Consider the following 20,424-nt stretch of genomic DNA (forward strand, 5'->3'; position numbering starts at 1 on the left):
GTTGAACTGTGCAAAGCACTGTACAGGTGTTACCAGGGCAAAGAGAACAGATGGGCCTGCATAATTCCTTACCTTCCCTCTACTTCCCCAGCAACCTTTGAAAGTCATTTTGAATCTTAGCTTTGAATGAACTTGAATCTTAGCTCTGACACTTACCAACTCCATTATCTTGAGCAAGTTTCTTACTTTCTGTTTATTTCAGTTTTCTTATGTTAAGTGGGAATATAAAAATATCTGCCTTTGGGGGCTTGTTAAGGGGATTCAGTGGGACGATGTGTATAAAGCACTTTGAACAGGCACAAGCACGAAGTAAGCTGTTATTATTGTTAAATTATTATTTTAGAACCTCTTATGCTCTAAAAGAGAAGACAGATCTAAACATAGCTGAGTCTAATAGAAACCATCATCAGCATAATAAAGACACAATCAAAAGATTCTGCTAAAGGGGTGTTTGGGGAAAAAAAATCTTCCTAAATTTAGCCTTTGGAAGAAAGGAATAAAGTAAGCAGAGCTGATCATTTTTCCAGGTTCTATAAATACTATTCCCGTTTGCTGCTAAATGAATAACAATGTCTTCAAAACATCAGTTAGATGCAACCCAGAATTCTATAAGAGAAAGTGGCCCTGATTTGAAATTCAGTAAGTTGGCTGGCTCAGCAGAAGGAATTCCAGAATAGAATGAGAAAATGGAATGAATAGTCTTTAAAGGGTCCCTCTATTTCTGAAATTCTGTGATTCAAGATATTTGATGGAGTATCCAAGGAGATAAAAATAAGACAACACAGAAAAATTGCATTTTCAAATAGTAGTTTTCCATCCCCCAACTCCACCCACGTTTTGGGAATTTTTCTCAATTATCTTCTGACAAAGTGGGGTTGGAACAGAATTAACATTCACCTCATGAAGAAAGGAATTATTCTGAATGAGTTGGATCACTGAGGGGGAACTCTATTAAACAAAGTCCTTGGGGAAGTGAATTATTTACTGACTCGGTTTGTGGTTTAAAGTTGAGGTGTGTGTTGAGGGAGAAGTGAAACATTTTGCCATGGTATATTATAAGGAAATTAAAGAGAAAATGCTAGAAATGTATATCTTAGGAATATGTGTGTAAACAAGGCTATATATTATATATTAATTATGGTGGAAAGAAGAATGAGAAGGACAAAATCAAGAAGAAAATTTTTTTTTTAATTTGAAAGGCAGAGTTGACAGAAAGGAAGAGATACAGAAAAAGAGAGATCTTCCATCCACTAGGTTCATTGCCCAAATGGCTGCAACAGCCAGATCTGAGCCAAGCTGAAGATAAGAGCCTGGAATTCCATCTGAGTCTCCCATGTGGGTGGCAGGGGCCCAAGTACCTGGGCCACCTTACACTGCCTTCCGTGGAGCATTAGCAGGAAACTGGATTAGAAACAGAGCAGCTGGGATTCAAACCAGCTTGACAATACAGGTAGTAGCTTTAGTTCACTGAACCTTAATACCAGTCCCCACAAGAAAATCCTGATGCCTGAAATTTTACTTAAAATAATCATTAAAAACATTGGCTCTTGTCATTTAGGTCTGTTACTTTTTTCTGAAGGCAGTTAACATGAACAAGAAGCTCCTTCTCCATGTTTTGCTTTCTCATTAGCTTTCAGCAAACATTTACAGGTTTAACATAGACCAGTCACGACAAAGACACAATCCTATCCCTTAGGAAGTTTGCATTCTAGCAATGGAAATGCCAGAGAGAAAAGGAGAGAGAAAAAGAGGAGCCTGGAAACTAGAGTGAAAAGCCATTCTTTGAATGAAAAAAAATTGTGGTACCTTCTCATTACCTAAGATCATTTAAGACTGAGAAATCATTGGCATGGCTTGATGTAATTTGATTATCTTCAACTGATTTCAATAGTGGAACAACAGCATTTCTTAAATATAAATGTAAATGAAAACTTGACTTCGTAGAAATTTGAGAATATTATCTGCTTGAAAAAAGAAAGGTCATCATTCGGCAGGTGCTGTGGCACAGCGGGTTAAGCTGCTGCCTGCCACAATGGCATCCCACATGAGCCCCTGTTGGAGTTCCCTCTGCTCCACTTCCGATCTGGCTCCCTGCTAGTGTGCCTGAGAAAGCAGCAGAAGATGGTTCAAATGTTTGGGCCCCTGTAACCCACGTAGGAGACCCTGATGGAGTTCCTGGCCCTGCCTTTGGTCTAATCCAGCTCTGGCAGTTGTGGCCATTTGGGGAGTGAACCAGCACACAGGAGATCTCTCTCTCCCTCTCCCTCTCTCTCTGTTTCTCCCTCTCTTTCTGTTACTCTGCTGTCAAATAAATAAATCTTAAAAGGAAAAAGATCAATGTAGTGAAATTTGCTTATGATGGGACATTCTTTCCATCTCCCAGGGTGGATAGAGTGGGGAATCAACAATTCAAATTATTCCCCAGATTGGACCCTGACTTTAGGATTTAAAAAGAAAGCATTTTCAAAAGAGGTTATCGTCTAAATGATTGCTTTAATCAATAGGCCGAGGATTTACTCCACTGATGGTGCCAAACACTCTTCACAAGGGCTCTGATGGTTTATCACTTCCTTCGTGCCCATCACTCCAAAGGGTAAAGGGATCAAATGAAATTTCAAATGCAGATCTTTGGTTTATACAGTTCTTTTTCATCTTCTGGAAAGTGATCACTAAACTTCACCAAAATTCCTCTGTGTATCATTAACTAATTTTTAGCTTTTTCCTTTTATTATTATTATATCTTTTTTACAGTGAGTTTGGGAGAGCCCAGTTTTAAGTCCTTTGTGGATTTCACGTTTTTTTTTTTTTTTTTTTCCTGTTGAAGCCTTGAGGGAAGCTAAATTTAAAAGTAGGGAAAGAGTAATTAAAAGTGATTAGGACAAGAAGTTTTGGTGCTATGCAATGTGGACTCAATTCTCCCTGTCACAAACCGAACCAAGCAGCAGTTTTTGGTTTTGATTATAGCTTTACTTGCTATTTTAATAAACATGAACCAGTATTCAAACTTTTAATATCCTGCTGCTTAACTATTTCCAAAAAGCTCTCCAGCTCTTTTAAACAGCCTTTGTTTTAAAATTTTAATTTGTTTGGCTCAGTCTCACCTTAGAAAGTTGTAGCCTCCTGGTAAACTCTTTTATAAGTTGATTTCCAGAATCATAAGCAATTCTCCCCCTGCCCCCCCTTCACCCCACGCCCCAACTAAGTGTTTCCTCATGTGCCAAAACTGTTGGTGCTGACAGCTTCTCTGCCTTGTTTTATCTGGTTCCCACAGTAAGTATGAGAGACAAACACAAGAATGTGTCCAGTGTTGACTGGATGCATCAGGACGCCGGTGATACTTACAATTCCTCTAGGAAGCGGAGACTGTGCAGGGGACTCAGGGGCAGCTGACTGATGTTGTTCATACTGAGGTCTCTGGAGGGGAAGACAGACAGCATGTGAGGAGTGGTGTCTGCCACCACAGGCAAATCCAGCTGTTCCATTCACACATATCCAAGCAGTGCAGCAAAGCCAATTCCTTCCTCTGTTCGACAAATGAATCGCTATTTTGCATCTCAAATACGTTCCTTTTCCCTTCTCCCTACCAATATCATTCTCCAGCAAGTTAGAGACCCTAGGAGGAGCTTAAATGAAATTCAAAATGACTTAGACCAGTCATGGGCATGGTTGTAATTTTTCAAATTATGTAAGTAGGACAGCAAAAGAAACAGACATAACTCAAGTGCAGGCGTAACACAACTCTGTCTTGCTTTACATTGTGTGACAGAGAAATTTCTTCACTATGCCACTCTACAAGTCCCGTTTCCCTGGGACTTTAAGCACCTTGTAAAAACAAATGTTTTGATTCAAAGAAACTCAAAAACAAAACAAAACAAGACAAAAAGCCTATTCCTTCCTTCTAACATGCTCCTTTGCAGGTTCTCAGATTGCATTAAATAAGTGAAATGAACCATAAAACGAGGGTGTAAGGTGATCCTGCTCTGTAGCACACTTCCTGCTGGGCCTGCACAGTAGTTCCTGGCACAGGAAACAACAAGCTACTTTGAGCAAAACTCAATTTTTGTTTCTAAGCAAAACTCTGCATAGTTAGATTTTATTTTGTTTTTTTGTTTTTCTATTTCTTTACTATCTCTCACATGATCCTACAGCATCTCTGGTATTTGCCACCTGTATCTCAGAAGCCAGAAGAATGATGCCTGGCACCTTCAAATCAAGATCAGCTCAGACTTCGCATCGTCCGCAGAAGGTGGACTTAATGACGTGACTCAAACATGAAGATTCCAAACTAATGCCATTATAATGTGAGGCCAAGCCTCCATGCTTAAAATTTATCTTGAGAAAAGACAATGAGCATCTTTTCAACCTGAATTATTCCTATTATTGAAGCAGACATACCTGTTGTACCCAGTACGGCAGACATCAGTATAGATAGATTAATTTTTTTTTGTCAGATATTATCTTTAACTCACTGATGCTAAGAATTGAGGGATTATTCACTCTGCCTTTATAAAGTCACAAATATGTGCAAGGAAGACAAAAGATTTTGTTAAATGTTTTAGCATACGGCAAAAACAAAACAAAACAAAACAAAAAAACAAAACCAACCCACGAAAACACCAAACCAAGAATTAGTTAATTTTAATAATCATTAGTGAAAAATAATGAAACCATGTAGATGCTGTATTCTCAAGCTGAAACTAAACAATGTCATAATAAAGACTAAAAATTGTATTGGTTAAAGTTTAAAATCTAGAGTTTCCTGGCATTATCTCAATAAGAAAGCCAATGACTGCAAACAATTTCAATTACTTGCTCTTAAGTAACCAAGTCATTTGGTTCACTGAATAACCATGTATCAAACTTGTTAATGCAGTTTCTAGATTCTTCACAGTGACTCTCTAACCTGCAAAGATTTTGTATTTCTCAGAGCTATTCACTTATTTTTTAATTGCTATCTTACTCATTTCCTTAAAGATCGGGGTGGTTTGCTTTTGGAACACGTTTATTAGTAATCTAGATCAAACCAGTCTCAACACCAAGGCATCTGGTATGGACAGCACCGACTTTCTCTCTTAGATTTTCTGTGTGATGTGCAAATCAGTTTGTGTCAAACATGTATTTTCTATTTGCAGAGAGCTCTAAATAGAACAAGGACATATTTACATATTAAGGAGAATCATAAGCACTCCACATTGCTGTGAGTATTTGTTATTCTTTTTCAGTATTTCAGGCACCTGGAAGTGAAGCTTCTATAAGCATCACTCTCCGGTTCCCATTGGAACCCTTGTTTTTGGCAGAGGAGCCTAGGGTGGCAAACCTGAGAACAGTCTGAACTCGGGCTTTCCCACTCACTGGCTGTATGATCTGGGGGAAATTCATCTCCTTCTGTCGACTCCCTCAGATTCAAACAAGCATGTCTTATGTTAAAAGTTATAAATCCTGTGAATAGCTAATTCCAATCAGAAAGGAGTGACTTAATTCTCTTCTTAAAAAGTACCTGCAGGGGGCAGCGTTGTGGCACAGGGGTTAAGCTGTTGGCTTGCAACTGATTAGAGTTCCAGCCATTCTGTGTTCAATCCAGCTCCCCACTAATGTGCCTGGACGGCAATGGATGATGGCTCAAGTGCTTGGGCACCTACCACCCACCCGATAGACCTGGATGTAGTTCCAGGCTCCTGTCTTTGGCTTGGACCAGTTCTGGTCATTGTAGCCACTTGGGGAGTGAACCAGCTGATGGACCGTCTCTCTCTTTCTCTCTCTCTCTCTCCTTCCCTCCCTCCCTCCCTCCCTGTCTCACTCTCTCTTCTTCTGCTTACTCTGTCAAATAAATAAATAAATATTTTTAAAAAAATTTTTATTTGACAGGTAGAGATATAGATAGTAAGAGAGAGACAGAGAGAAAGGTCTTCCTTTACCGTTGGTTCACCCTCCAATGGCTGCTGAACTCTAAAATTCACTAAAAATTTGGGAGCAATAAGATGACAGAACTGTCTTGATTTCCTATGGGTTTCATCCCAATAGACAGCATCTCTTCCTTGAAAATGTTTTCACTGTATTAAGCTATATTTTATTTTTCAGCTGACAGATGCTAATTGAGCATTCACTGTGGTCAGGTTTTATTCTGGAGAATGAATCTGAGTCATCTCCAACTTCTCCCTTTCCCACCATGCGTACATCCAGAGCTGCCCAGTGTTAAGTCTACCTCAGGGCTCCCTTCTGCCTCTGGCTTCTCTTCTTTGTTCATGGCTGCCTTCAGCCAACTCCTTGTCAAAAACGCTGATAACCATTCAGCTCTCCGTGCTTGCCTTCAGGGTCACAGCTAGCCACTCAGCAATGCCTGGCCTCAGGTTCAGGAGTGTAAGTTAGAAAAGGGTTCCCCCTTCTGGTGGGGGCAGGTGTGTGAGGAATTACACAAACGATCCTTTTCCTCTTGTTGAAGGGGTCACAGAGCAGAGCCAGGCCTGGAGTTCAGCCCCCATGGAGGAGCCCCTCTGAGAGACACAACCTGCCCCATCATAGCCCTAAGAGACAGCCCTGACTCCCCTGAGAACCTCTGCTGTCTCCTGGCCTCTCAGGGGAAATGATGCTCAACTCTTCCAGGCTCTTCACAATCTGCCCTAGTCTACATTTCTATCTTGATTTGCTCACTTCAGTTACATAAAATTTCTCACTATTACCCTTTGTATCATCTTTAGGTATATGACTCTTTCCCTGGGATACAGTATCCTTTCCATTTCCAAATTCAACTTCTCATACTTCCTGCTCTCTGCCCGTTGCCATTCAAGATCTAGTTCAATAGACCCCCATGTCTCTGATCCAACCTCCTCTCTATCTTAATGGTTCTGTTTCCACAACTAGCCCTTTGATACTTCCAGTACCAAAGCTTTGTCTTTGCCTAACCCCATAGCTTAGCTCACGTGTTGGTCCCTGGATCACTGGCTCACACACACCCTCAACTCCCTGGTTCCTGTCTTTGGTTTCATTCTCCTGGCAAAACCCCAGCTCTGGAAAAACACAGGAATCCATCTTCTCTGTTACTAAACCAGGGTACTGAGTGCTACTAAAAAAGAAAACTTACAAGTGTGCAGAGTAGTGTCTATAAACTCATGGTGTTTGTGGGTTCTCAACACCACTGCGGAATCCTGTTGTTATTGCTCACCTCTCTCCTGTGGGAACCATTGCTGACCGCTTGCCTCAAAGCTCTTAACAACAACTGTTCCCATCATGCCCGTGGGACACCTTCCTTCTTACTTCACGGAAATATCTGGAGTTCTCTGGACCACCAACAATGAAAGAGGCCAACTTCTTGCTCTCTTTTGTCTGCTGCTTACCATACCCATATTTTCCTCCTTTCTCAGACATACCTCATCACTTTAGTATGGGATATAGCATATTACTATGTGCTGTAGACTAAGTGTTCGTTTCCCTCCAAAGCAATACATTCCAAAGTGAAGAGAGGGTCTTTGAGGGGTAATTAGGCCATGGAGGTAGAACCGTCATGTTGGGATTGTGTCTGGATAAGAAGAGACACAAAAGATCCCTGCTGTCTTACACGTGAGGATACAATGAGGAGAAAACCCTCTGAAAACTGAAGCAGCAGAGTGTCTCCAGACACGGGGTCTGCTGCTTCATTGAGCTTGGGTTTCTCAGCCTCTGGGATCTGGGAGATCTTAGAAATGGGAGAAATAAATGTCTGTTGTTTAAACCACTCAGTCTATGCTAATTTTATAGCAGCCAGAATTAAGAAAATCCTTGAAAATTTCCCATTCTGACTTTTTCAATATTTTTTTCTTCCTTTTCAATGTATAAACGTGGTTAAGTCTTTTTCCACTATTAAAAAAGAAAAGATCAGACACGGGTGTTATAGCACAGCAGGTTAAGCTGCTACCTGCAATGCTGGCATCTCATATAGGAGCATTGGTTTGAGTCCCAGCTGCACTTCTTCTGATCCAGGACCTTGGGAAGGCAGGGGAAGATGGTCCAAGTACTTGGGTTCCTGTCATCCACATGGAGGACCTGGGTGGAGTTCCTGGCTCTTGGATTTAGCCTGGCCCAGCCCTAGCCATTGCAGCCATTAAGGGAGTGAACCTGTGATTGGAAGATCTCTTTGTCTCTGTATCCTCCTCTCTCTCCCCCTCTCTTTCTGTAACTCTGCCTTTCAAATACATAACTAAATCTTAAAAAAAGAAAATGACAAAAAAAATCCCCAGGAACTTTTGATCTCTTATCCTCCTGAAGCTATGACCCAATCTTTCTCATTCCCTTTGGGTTTACCATTTAAAGGCAATTTTCAGTCTCCCTTTCCGTTCCCTCTCCACAACACACAGGCTCCCAACTCTTTTGTTGCACTGAAATTGCCCTTGTCAAGGGACAGTGACCTCCATAGTGTTGAATCTAATGAACACTTGATTTACTGAGACTTTCTCATGCACAAGGAACACTCCCTGTAAACTATATACTCTGTTGGTTGGTTTCCATTGTAATTCTTTTTTTTTTTTTTTTTTTTTTTGACAGGCAGAGTGGACAGTGAGAGAGAGACAGAGAGAAAGGTCTTCCTTTGCCGTTGGTTCACCCTCCAATGGCCGCCACGGCTGGCGCGCTGTGGCTGGCGCACAGCGTTGATCCGATGGCAGGAGCCAGGTGCTTCTCCTGATCTCCCATGGGGTGCAGGGCCCTAGCATTTGGGTCATCCTCCACTGCACTCCCGGGCCACAGCAGAGAGCTGGCCTAGAAGAGGGTCAACCGGGACAGAACCCGGCGCCCTGACGGGGACTAGAACCCGGTGTGCCGGTGCCACAAGGTGGAGGATTAGCCTATTGAGCCACGGCGCCGGCCGGTTTCCATTGTAATTCTAAGTTGTCATCCTTTCAAGAGTCTTTCCATAGTTTCCCAACCTTTTTCCCTCAATCATTTTTTTTAAAATCACATTTCATCTCAAATAGCCACACTGCTTCTAAGAGCATGATGGGTATAACTCTCTTGGAAGAAAACACTTTTGGGAACAAATTCTCTTTGTGCTGTGCCCTCCATTGCAATGATTTTTCTTTTTATATCAGTTTTCCCTCTTAAGTTGACCCGATTTGCTTTCTGTCCTAGAGATTCCTAGAGTCTCATCCACTGAATGGTCCCCCTACATACCCAAGGCTAGGTATCATGACATTGCTATTACTTCCTCTATTGCTCTCCCTCCTCCTTTTTCCCACTTATTCTCTCCTATTCCATTTTATCCTCCTTATTTTGCTAAAGTATATCTTACATCATTTCTATGGATTTGTTGTAGGAGGGTTGACTGAAGTAGATTCTTAGTCCTCAGTCTTACAATCCAGCCATTCTACCTGCATTTGAGAATGGTATCTGAAATTAATGAACAAGGAGGCCCTTCCTAACTGAAATACTACCAAAAAATTAGGGAAAAAAAACTGGATTCTTTCTTTAATCTCTGACACAGTCAAAGACAAATATTTTGCTCTTTAGTAGCATAGTACAACTCTGATTTCTTCTAGGCACAATAATTTTATATTTGTCTTGGGAGATCCAGCAGCATTTAGCCCTCTGCCAGACATCTCTGAACAATGGATCCAGGATGGAGCCATTCCAGCACTTTTTAATTGATCACATTTCAAATATGCTTCTTGAGATAAATCTCCTTGTGAACTTCAAAGGGAAAAGTACAGGCTTGAGAAGTATTTTATGATAGTATGAATAATGTTATGTCCAGCTACTTTTGTTGTACTCTTGTTTCAAACTCCAAGAATACGTTTTTTAATAGAAGTAGGACACATAAAGGGAAATGCATAAACCCTAAGTGTCCAGCCTCATGAATGTTCACAGTGTGAGCACACCTCATATACCAGTACACACCAAGAGACAGCAGTACCATTGCCTCTGAAGCCCCTTATGACTCCTACCATTCATTACTTCCCCCTAGAAGCGACCAGTGTCCTGATGTATAAGATTTTATATCAGTTTTGCCTATTTATGATCTCTTCATAAATGGAATCATATGGAGCATAATGTTTTTCTGCATATTTAGCTTCTTTGCTCATTATACTTATTGGGTTTACTCATGTGGCTGATAACAATAGTTTATTCCTTCTCAATGCAACATAGTACTGGATTTTACTATCATGCTACAATGTATTTATCCACTCAACTACTGAAAGACATTTGAGTGATTTTTAGTCTGTAGCTGTTATGAACTGTGCTGCTCCAAATGTCTTTTTTTCTTTAAGTTTCATTTTAGTTATTTGAAAGACAGAGTTGTAGAGAGAGGTAGAGACAGAGGGAGAGAGGTCTTTCATCCACTGGTTCACTCCCCAAATGACAACGGCCAGATCTGAGCCAATCTGAAGCCAGGAGCTTCTTCCTGACCTTCCAAGTGGGAGCAGGGGCTCAAGGACTTGGGCCATCCTTCACTGCTTTCCCAGGCACATTAGCAGAGAGCTGGATTGAAAATGGAGCAGTCAGGACTCAAACTGGCACCCATATGGGATGCTGGGGCTGCAGGCCAGGGCTTTAACCTGTTGCACCACAGCAATGGCCCCATTCTAAACTTTTTTTTTTTTTTTTGACAGGCAGAGTTAGACAGTAAGAGAGAGAGAGACAGAGAGTTACAGACAGTGAGAGAGAGACAGAGAGAAAGGTCTTCGTTCTGTTGGTTCACTCCCCTAATGGCCGCTATGGCTGGTGCTGTGCCGATCCGAAGCCAGGAGCTGGGTGCTTCCTCCTCTCCCACATGGGTGCAGGGACCCAAGCACATGGGCCATCCTCCACTGCCCTCCCGGGCCACAGCAAAGAGTTGGACTGGAAGAGGAGTAACCGGGACTAGTACTTGGTGCCCCAACCGGGACTAGAACCCGTGGTGCCGGCACCGCAGGCGGAGGATTAGCCAAGTGAGCCATGGCGGCCACTCTAAACGTTTTTAAATGTTTCTTTAGGGGCTGGAATTGTGGTGTAGCAGGTTAAGGCACCATTTATGATGCCAACATCCCCTGCTGGAGTGCCAGTTTGTGAGTCTTGGCTTTTCCACTTCCAGTTCAGCTTTCTGGTAACATGCAGAAAGGGAAGGCAGCAGAAGATGGTCCAAGTGTTTGGGCCCTTGTCATCCATGTGGGAGACTCAGATGGAGTTCCTGGCATCTGGCTTCAGCCTGCGCAGATCTGGCTATGTAAGGCAATTTGGGGAGTGAAACAGTGGGTGGAAGCGCTTGCTTTCTCTATCTCTTTCTCTTTCTGTCTTTCCCTCTCTATCATTCTGCCTTAGAAAGAAAGACAGAAATACAGAAATACAGGAAGGAAGGAAGGAAGGAAGGAAGGAAGGAAGGAAGGAAGGAAGGAAGGAAGGAAGGAGGGAGGGAGGAAGGAAGGAGGGAGGAAGGAAGGAAAAAAGGAGGGAGGGAGGGAAAGAAGAGAGAGAAAGAGAAATGTTCTAAAATGTGTGTTTAGTGGAACATATACACAGTGTGCATCTCTGTGGGGTCTATATCTAGGAGTGGAATCATTAGGTTTTGGTGTAGGCATATATTCAGCTTTAATACACATTGACTGACAGTTTTCTAAAGCCGTTCTATCAGTTTATGCTCCCACCAATATTCTTGAGAGTAGCAAATATTTTACATTCACTTGTTTCCATTCGTTATCGCCAGAATTGATGTTATTTTTCTTTCTGTTATTCTGCAGTTGTGCCATGGTAGCTCATTTTGATTTTAATCTGTAATTCCCCTATGTCAAACAGAGTTGAGCATTTTTTCATATGACTTTTGGCCATTAAGACACCCTGTGGTTGCAAACTGCCAAAAGAATATTTTATCTTATTTGATGACATCCAAATTAGAGATAAAACACATTTCTTACAACAAATGAAACTATACTGATATGTAAAGGAAGGTTAATAATCTCTTCTTTATTATTCCTCCTGGGATTTTAAAGATATTTTTGGAAAGACTTGATAGTAAGATAGTTAAAAGAATATATTAGGGAGTTATTCTGCATTAGAATACTGGCTTTGTTTCTGAGTTTTTCTGAGTTCAATACTTGATTAAGTTATTTAAACACCTTTGTACTTCAGTTCACCATCTCTGTCATCTGTGAAATGGATATAATGATAGCATCTATTTCATAATACTGTTATGGTAAATAATTGTATTAATATATGTAAAGTACCTAAAGTACTACTTGGACTTTCAAAGCACTATGTATTTTTTTTATCTTATCATCATCATCATCATCATTATTACATAAAATCTCTTAATGCTTTTATAAATCATACCTCTGGCCTATACAGATGTATCAAGGGTTGAGTCAATTTAGTTTATTGCTGTTTATAGTTATTGTGAAAAACATTTATAAAATAGGATAGTTCCAAAAAATGTTCAGCAACAATTGGCTTATTTTCTGCTGGTTCCAATAATGGCCATATTAGTATTAATATTTTAATAGAAGGCTCAAAGAGACAAAGCCATAAGCCAAAGCTTATTTGAAAATGTTCTCATTATACTTATAATCTCAATAGGTAGAAATATTTAATGTGGCTGGGAATTCATCTGCCTTATTTTTATGTTACACCAACAAAAGAGATAGATGTACTATTTGGGGAGAGATCATTTTTCTAGGAACCTCATGTACTCAGAACATAGCCCCAGATAAAGAAATATGTAAGCAGGCAAAAAGTCAAAACCAACCCAACCAACCAGCCAATGAGAACATCAACAATAAGTCCTTTTTGAATCGCTAGAGTCAGGAGCCCACACAGTCAGGCACAAATGTTTATGTGCTTTCCTCAAAGAAAAGTCTGTAATCAGAAGGGAGGCATTCTTTCTCTGGGCAATCTGTGTTTGTTTTGTTTTTTAGTTCATAAGAGGAAATTACCAATGGGTGGCAGACTCAACAAGGCTGGCAATGATGTGGTAAAGCATATTTAAAAACTAAAATTATAAAAATGAGAAATGATATCATACATATAGCTGTTTGATCATTTAGCATGTTTGTATCTAGATACCTCAAATGCTCTCAAGGACAGCCAGTCCTACTCCCCCTCTCCCAAATAGTGAAGAGCTTCTAAGGACTATCTAGTCATCAAAAACATGAGAAGAAGTTAAGCATTTAGGAATATATTAGAGTTATATCTCTTCAGCCATTCTCTTTTTTCTTGAGGCAATTTTGTCTAGCTACACAGAATCAACGCTGTGAACAATTTCTAGTCTTCACCTTTCATCTGAGCCACATATCTTTATTTCCAACAACTTCCTGAACTTCCTTATGTGGTTAGTGGGCCAGTTACCCAAACCTCAACACATTTCAAATTTAACTCATTGTTTTTATTTCTTTTCTCCAAACCACTTTTCTTCTTTTTGTTCCTCATTTTGATTAATGCATTCTCATTCTCTCAGTTAGTCAAGCTAGAAACCTGAGGGTCATTTTTTTTACACCACCCCATCATTCATGCTCACTTTCATCAAAGTGGTCATTGGCACTATTGATGAATACCTCTGAAATGTTTCTGGAATAATAATAACTAGTGTTATTTATGCCAAACACTTCACACACACACACACACACATGCACGCACAATATAATTTGCATATAACAACACTTGACTTATTTGAAAGAGAGAAAGAGGTCTTCCATTCGCTGGTTCACTCCCCAAATGGCCACAATGGCCGGAGCTGAGCTAATCTGAAGACAGGAGCCAGGAGCTTCTTCTGGGTCTCTCATGTGGGTGCAGGGCCCAAGCAGTTTGGCCATCCTCCACTGCTTTCTCAGGTACATTAACAGGGAGCTGGATCAGAAGCGGAGCAGCCAGGACTTGGATCTGCGCCCATGTGGGTTGCTGGCACCGCAAACTGGGGCTTTAACCTACTTCTCCACAGCACCGGCCCCACATCACATTTTATAGATGAAGAAACAGAATGTTGTAGAGCTTAAGCAGCTTTCTCCAGGTGACGCTAGTCAGTGGCAGACCAGGGTCTGAACCCAGTCTGTCTGACTCAAGAACTTGTGGTGTCTGCCCCCTTGCTGTTACACTGAATGCTAGAATCCATTGTCTAATTCCCATTTTTTCCTCGCCATAATCTAAACCAGGTCCTCATCTCTGGTTGATGCTTTTCATTCTTAAGAAGTGCCATGAAGGGCTGGTGCTGTGACATAGTGGGTAGAGCTGTCACTTGTGATGTTGGCATCTCATATGGCCACCGGTTCATGTCCCGGCAGCTTCACCTGAAGAAGCTCCTGGCTCCTAGCTTTGGCCTGGCCCAGTGCTGGTTATAGCAACCATCTGGAGAGTGAAGAGTGGAAGGAATCCCTTTCTCTCTCTCTCTCTGTCTTTCCCTCTCTCTGTGTGACGCTCACTTTAAAACAAATAAATAAAATAGCCTGAACGTAATGAGCTGCCTCAGGGACAGTGTCCTTTCCACCTTCCTGATCCTGCCTGTTCACACCTTGTGGCATCTCAGGCTGCTCTTACATCTTTATCAGCTCCTTTGGATTGAGTCCTTACTCAGACCATGTCTCTGGACTGTCTCCTCTGCCTCTACTGAGGCTTTAGACATCATCATGTGGGTCTTTCTTGACCCTGGTCTACAGCTCCTGGTCCATCGTTCTCCCGGTCTAGAGTCTGGGACTGCCGTCAGGATCCGATGCTTCACACCCGTCAGAGAGGGGTGGACAAACAGTTACAGTCCTCTCTGCCTTGGTCCTTACCTCTTTCCCAGTCCATCTGGACTTCTCTTATTTTTTTCTTCTAAAGGGGAAACAGAATCTAACTTTCCTAAGAAGTTGCTTTGAAATATGGTGAAAAAACTTTATGTATATGATATTTTAGCATGGATATCCAGAGTCCTAAGTAAGATTATAATTCCCAATACTGATGTTTACTTGATTAATGTTTTTGTTTATGCTGAAGCAAATCAGTTCCCTGGATTCGGAACTAGAATAAGATTTGCCAGCCTTGACACTATTGCTATTTTGGGCTAATAATTCTTTGTCCTGAGGGACTGTCCTGAGCATTGAAGAGCATTTAGCAGCACCGCTGACTCTAGATCCTGGTAGCAATGCCTTCCACTTGTGACAACTAATATATTTTCCAGACTGATATGGGCTGAACTGTGTCTCCCCTCAAAATTTATATGTTTAAGTTCTAACCTGTAGTGACTCTGAATGTGACTGTGTTTGGAGATAAAGTCTTAAAAAAGATAACTAAGTTAAAATGAGGTTATTAGGGTGGGCGCTCATCCAACATGACCAAGGTGGACATAGGTACAAGAGGGAAGACTATGAGAAGGTACAGAAAGATGATCACTTAGAAGAGAAGGAGCAAGGCTTCAGAAGACATTTCTGTTATGTAAGCCATCCAGTGGGTGGCACTTTATTATGCCAACCCTAGCCAATTAACGCACACTCATTGCCAAGTGAATGTCCCCAAATGTTGGTCATCTCTGATGAGAATCACTGAACCAGTACATATGAATAACAACCAAAAATTATTAATTTTGCTTTTTTGATCTCAGAAAAATTAAGTGTCAAGTGATTTTTTTCTTCAAAAGAGACTTAAAAGGACCTTTTCTCCCCATTTCCCTTTTAAACCATAAATCTTTTTTAGTAGATAATTTTATAACTGTTTAATAAAAATGTAAAATAAAAATCAGACAAAAAGGCTACAAAGACATAGTGTATATATAATTCAGGGAGTGACTTTGGGGTTGTATCATTGCATCTTTGCAAAATTTTGGGCTGTGGCTGCACCTAATGTTTTCATAATTATTACCCAGGAAAGACATACAAGACAAAATTTCAAAGAAATCTCCCAAAGGCAGCCATTAAAAGAATCAAGTCTATTTTATTTCATTTAGGTATTGCTTTTACTATCTTGTACCAAGAAACTGAAATATCTGGCAGCTAACATGGTGTGACTATGGGGTCCTTCCATGGCAACAGGACAAAATCTTTCTCTCCTATTCACATTCCATGTAATATCCTGAAGCATGCACAGAAGCTTTGAGTCACCATTATTAAAAAAGGCTGATCTGATCCGTGTCATCCTATCCTATCTCATCTCATAAGTTCAAGATGTATTTGATGTCTGCCTGCATTTGCAGAATATGGCTAAAATATTGTTATCCAACTATTGTATGAGGAAAGGAAAATGAGTTACATTTTTGAGAAAGAGACTTAGGTCTCAAATGATTGTCCAGCCATCAAGCTGCTGGTAGACCTTGGCCACTTATGTGCTTCCATGGCCTGTACTTACGATTATTATGCTGACACCTATTTCATGTTGCCACTGGGGAGAATTAAATGAGATAAGGTGGATGAAAGCTCTTAACACCACAACAGGCACTCAAAAGGGTCTCTGTAACTGTTGGTTGAAGTTTTCATGGTCCAGTTCTAATCCACTAGATTAGGTTCATCTTTCTCTAAACCTTTCCACAGTTTATGTTCCAGTCCAACTAGACTTTCATTCTCCCAATGGGTCCTGGGGTTTTGCCCTTCAAATGGACCCAAAAAGTACATTCCCAGTGAACTTGCTCTTCCAGGGAAACCTGCATCCAGGCTTTGCTGGAGCTGTGCAGATTCCAGAAAAACTTCAGTTCAGGTGCCTGGCACAAAGCCTTGTCCAGAGGGAGCATTTGTCATCTCCCTCTGTCATATCTCCTGGCTTAAATCCTACTCTATTGTCATTCCTAAGTGCTCTTCCTTGCTGGCTTTCACTCCTGCTCCCTCCATAAGATGCTCTGCACAGAAGCAGACTCAGCCTTCCAAAACAGAATTAGAGAGTTCCCCAGCATTACCTGAAATCCTCCAACGAATTCCTATCACCTATGAGATGAAATCCAAATGCCTGAGTCTGGTTGACGAGGCCCCGAGTGATTGGCTCCTCCCCAACTCTCTGTTCTCATCGTGAGTCACTGCCTTTGGCTATACCCATCACCAATCAATTCCTCCTACGTCCTATGTCCTCTCTGTTCTCAGGGCTTTGCCTACACATTTGCCTTTGCCCACAACACTCATCTGCACTCCACACTCCCCTCCAATGGCTGGCCCCTCCTCATTTGCACATATCTCTTTTTTTTCAGCTAAGTCCTCTTGACCATCTACTGCAGGGTAGGTCCTTTCCCACCATTCTTTGCTCTTCTGCTTGCTTCCCTCTGCCCTGGCCCCCATTTCTATTCTTCTCACTTAGAATAGTTGTGGTCACATCTTTCTTTACTTCCTGTCTTCCTTTCTTGAGTGCCGTGAGGGCAGGGGTGTGCTAAATCACCAGCTTTCAGCACAGCATCTGGCACACGGTTGACACTCAATAAATACTCTTGTTGAGTGAGTGACTGGCTGAATAAATGCCGCATTCTCTGGCCCTATTCCCTTTCTTTCTGACTTCTGGGAGGGTTATTTTTAATAAGTACGTTTTTGTGAGTATAGGAGGATACTACAGCAAGCAGCTTAAAGAATGTTGCATCTTGCTTTTGTTTCCTTTAAATCGTTGGCTAAAATGTACTTGTCAAAATTACTGCACAAGCTAATCTGTTTGTCAAAGATACTAATGAACAACTGATAAAAAGGAACCTGATAAAGCTCACTCATTTTTGAGTTAGTTTCCAGTTGAGTATAGAAATACAATGGCGTTTTAAAATCAAATAGAAAAGGTACAGATTGTATTCTTTGTTTTGCTGTTAAACAATATGAGCCATATAGACACAAATGATTCTCTCTACATTGAAAAAATTTCCCCATAAAATGGAAGAATCTTTACTGTTCTTACCTTAGTGATATAGGGAATGTGGATGTACTATTTATAAAGCATATTCTGGGACTTTGAAGTGCCTGCAATATACTTAATGAGCTCTTATTTTTGCAATGCTTTCCAGAGGGAATTTAAAGCAAAGCAGTAAAAAACAGATATGTGAGTCTTCAAAAGAACAAAATGTTACAAAATAAGCCTTGAGTTGTATTCAAACTACCCAAGAGTTTGATTTAAACGTTGCTTTTCTTTAAACTAAAATAATCTTATGAATTATGGCCTGCATTTAGAATGATGAGAAACAAAAGTTTCTCCCTGTCATAGAAGCACTTTTCAATTATGCTCTGAAAATAATTTCCTAGCTTAAAATTTGTCTTCCTTTTAGTCTGGGACTGATTGCCCAGTTCTGAAGAGACACTGTTCAACTTCATGGCAACTGCTTTTCCATTCAATTTAACCAAGGTTCCAGTAGAGGGAGCAGAGTCAACAATTAGAGATTTCTAAAACTCAGATACCTAACCGTGAAAAGAGTAACTGCTCGTTTAATTTGAGAAACTGGTAAGACTTCATTTTAACTACCAAAAAATGGCTTATTTATTTACCTTCCAAAGTGTCACTTTCACTGTCTTCCCTTAACATCTGTGCTGAACATTCATTTATGTGCTGACAAGTCCCTCAAGTGCCCATAAGTCACTGATGCACTTTTAAAAACAACAAAAAGCATAAGCATTCATTGTTATTGGTTAAATAAGCTAATAAGTTACAGAGCTTAATAAAATGTGAAAATAAGTATAACATTTGAGTTTCTTTAGACCATTCTGACTACATACTGGTATATAGTCAGAAATTTGAAATATCAATGTTAGCTATATCAAATATATAATTAATTATTATCTGAGAAAAGATGGAAGAAAAAAATGAAGAAACTCCAAAAGGGAAAACCTATACTTGTATCTTTATAGTGAATTGTGTTAAGGAACTGAGTCATTAATGAAAACTTAACAAATACATATTGATAATTAAGGTAATAGCGTCACAAAGGCAATGCATTTGCCATCAACTCATAGGAAAATGAGTGTATGAATTTTACTACAGATTAAACAAAAGGAAGTGGAGAGGTAATGCTCTTGGAAATTTACCATCAGTCGTGGCATTGCCAGCTCCCTCAGCCCTATGGTTCACATGTGGATGGCAGCTGTGGCTGGATGTGGCAGCCCAGCTTCCATGTCCCTGGCAATTCAGTGTCATGAAAGGAAGCCACTGGTAAACAGAGGCCACTATTACAAAGAAAAATTCTCAGGACAGTTAGTGGGATAAATTAGCAGCGTAAGATAAAGATTTTATTTGTTCATGTAATAGTGTGAAGTTTAATATGTATGTTCTGTGAGTATGAAACTTTTAATTCTTTTATTTTACTTCTTGAAATTAAAACTTTATTTTAGGCCAAAAGAACATAAGTATATTTAATATATATATATATATAAAATCACTATATGATATATGAGATATATAGTGTATTATCCAAAATATTATAGTAAGTCATTACATATGTATGTCTGTGTGTAAATATAGGAGTCTGTGGAAAAATAGAATTGAAATATATAGTTCATTTTGGTGCAAAATGAAAAAAAAAGACACAAGGAGTCTTCTAAAAGTTCCTTGGAAATGTGTAATATGAAAAACCAAGTATGAATTTAGTTTGTTATACCAAAATAAGCTTTATCTTTTAATTCTGTTTTTCCATGAACTTTTTGAAGCTCCTGTATGTGTGTGTGTGCATGGGTGTGTATATACTGTTGAAGAACTACAAGCCTTGTAATGAAAAAACAAGAAGTGAAAACAAAGCCACTGAACCTTCACCCATCCTTTCCACTCTGGTTCCCACTTCCCAGAGGCGACCACATGTGCCTTTCAGCCTGGAATTTCTTGGGGATTGCTCTTTTAAGACTGTAAGCCTCCAATCTCTGTTCAGGACTTCTGTTTGTGGTAGGAATGCAGGTGGTGAGGAGACAGTTGCCTGGCTTTATGAGCTAAGGGATGCGCTTGGTTGCTTATTAATAAGACTTTCAATGGATCTCCCTGTTTTCAATAATTCTCTGACCTCCAAAAGTACCCCTTTCTAGGATTTTATGTTTAAAGGTGGCTTGCTTCTTGACTCATTCTATGTTGTTTTCTATTTTAAAAATTGTTAGAACATTCTATTATAGTTTTCATTCCTACTCTCTGTCTTTTCTTTTTCTTTTTTTAAAATTTAATTTAATTTTTAATTTTTTTTAATTTTTTTTTTTTTTATTTTTGACAGGCAGAGTGGACAGTGAGAGAGAGAGAGACAGACAGAAAGGTCTTCCTTTTGCCGTTGGTTCACCCTCCAATGGCCGCCGCGGTAGGCGCGCTGCGGCCGGCGCACCGCGCTGATCCGATGGCAGGAGCCAGGTGCTTCTCCTGGTCTCCTATGGGGTGCAGGGCCCAAGCACGTGGGCCATCCTCCACTGCACTCCCTGGCTACGGCAGAGAGCTGGCCTGGAAGAGGGGCAACCGGGACAGGATCGGTGCCCCGACCGGGACTAGAACCCGGTGTGCCGGCGCCGCAAGGCGGAGGATTAGCCTAATGAGCCGCGGCGCGGGCCTAATTTTTTAATTTTTTGACAGGCAGCGTGGACAGTGAGAGAGACAGAGACAGAAAGGTCTTCCTTT

The 20,424-nt window shown here is 40.6% G+C and overlaps 1 protein-coding gene across 1 annotated transcript in view; it reads right to left on the reverse strand.

The window, feature by feature from the left end:
• Positions 1-20,424, reverse strand: part of LGR5 (leucine rich repeat containing G protein-coupled receptor 5) — a 222,789-nt gene that overhangs the window by 128,891 nt on the left and 73,474 nt on the right. The window contains exon 2 of the mRNA XM_062203223.1: positions 3,343-3,414. Within this exon, the coding sequence (XP_062059207.1) occupies positions 3,343-3,414 (72 nt within the window). The remainder of the gene's footprint in view (positions 1-3,342; positions 3,415-20,424) is intronic.

The sequence above is a fragment of the Lepus europaeus genome, chromosome 10 (genome assembly GCF_033115175.1).
Source record: "Lepus europaeus isolate LE1 chromosome 10, mLepTim1.pri, whole genome shotgun sequence".
NCBI lineage: Eukaryota > Metazoa > Chordata > Mammalia > Lagomorpha > Leporidae > Lepus > Lepus europaeus.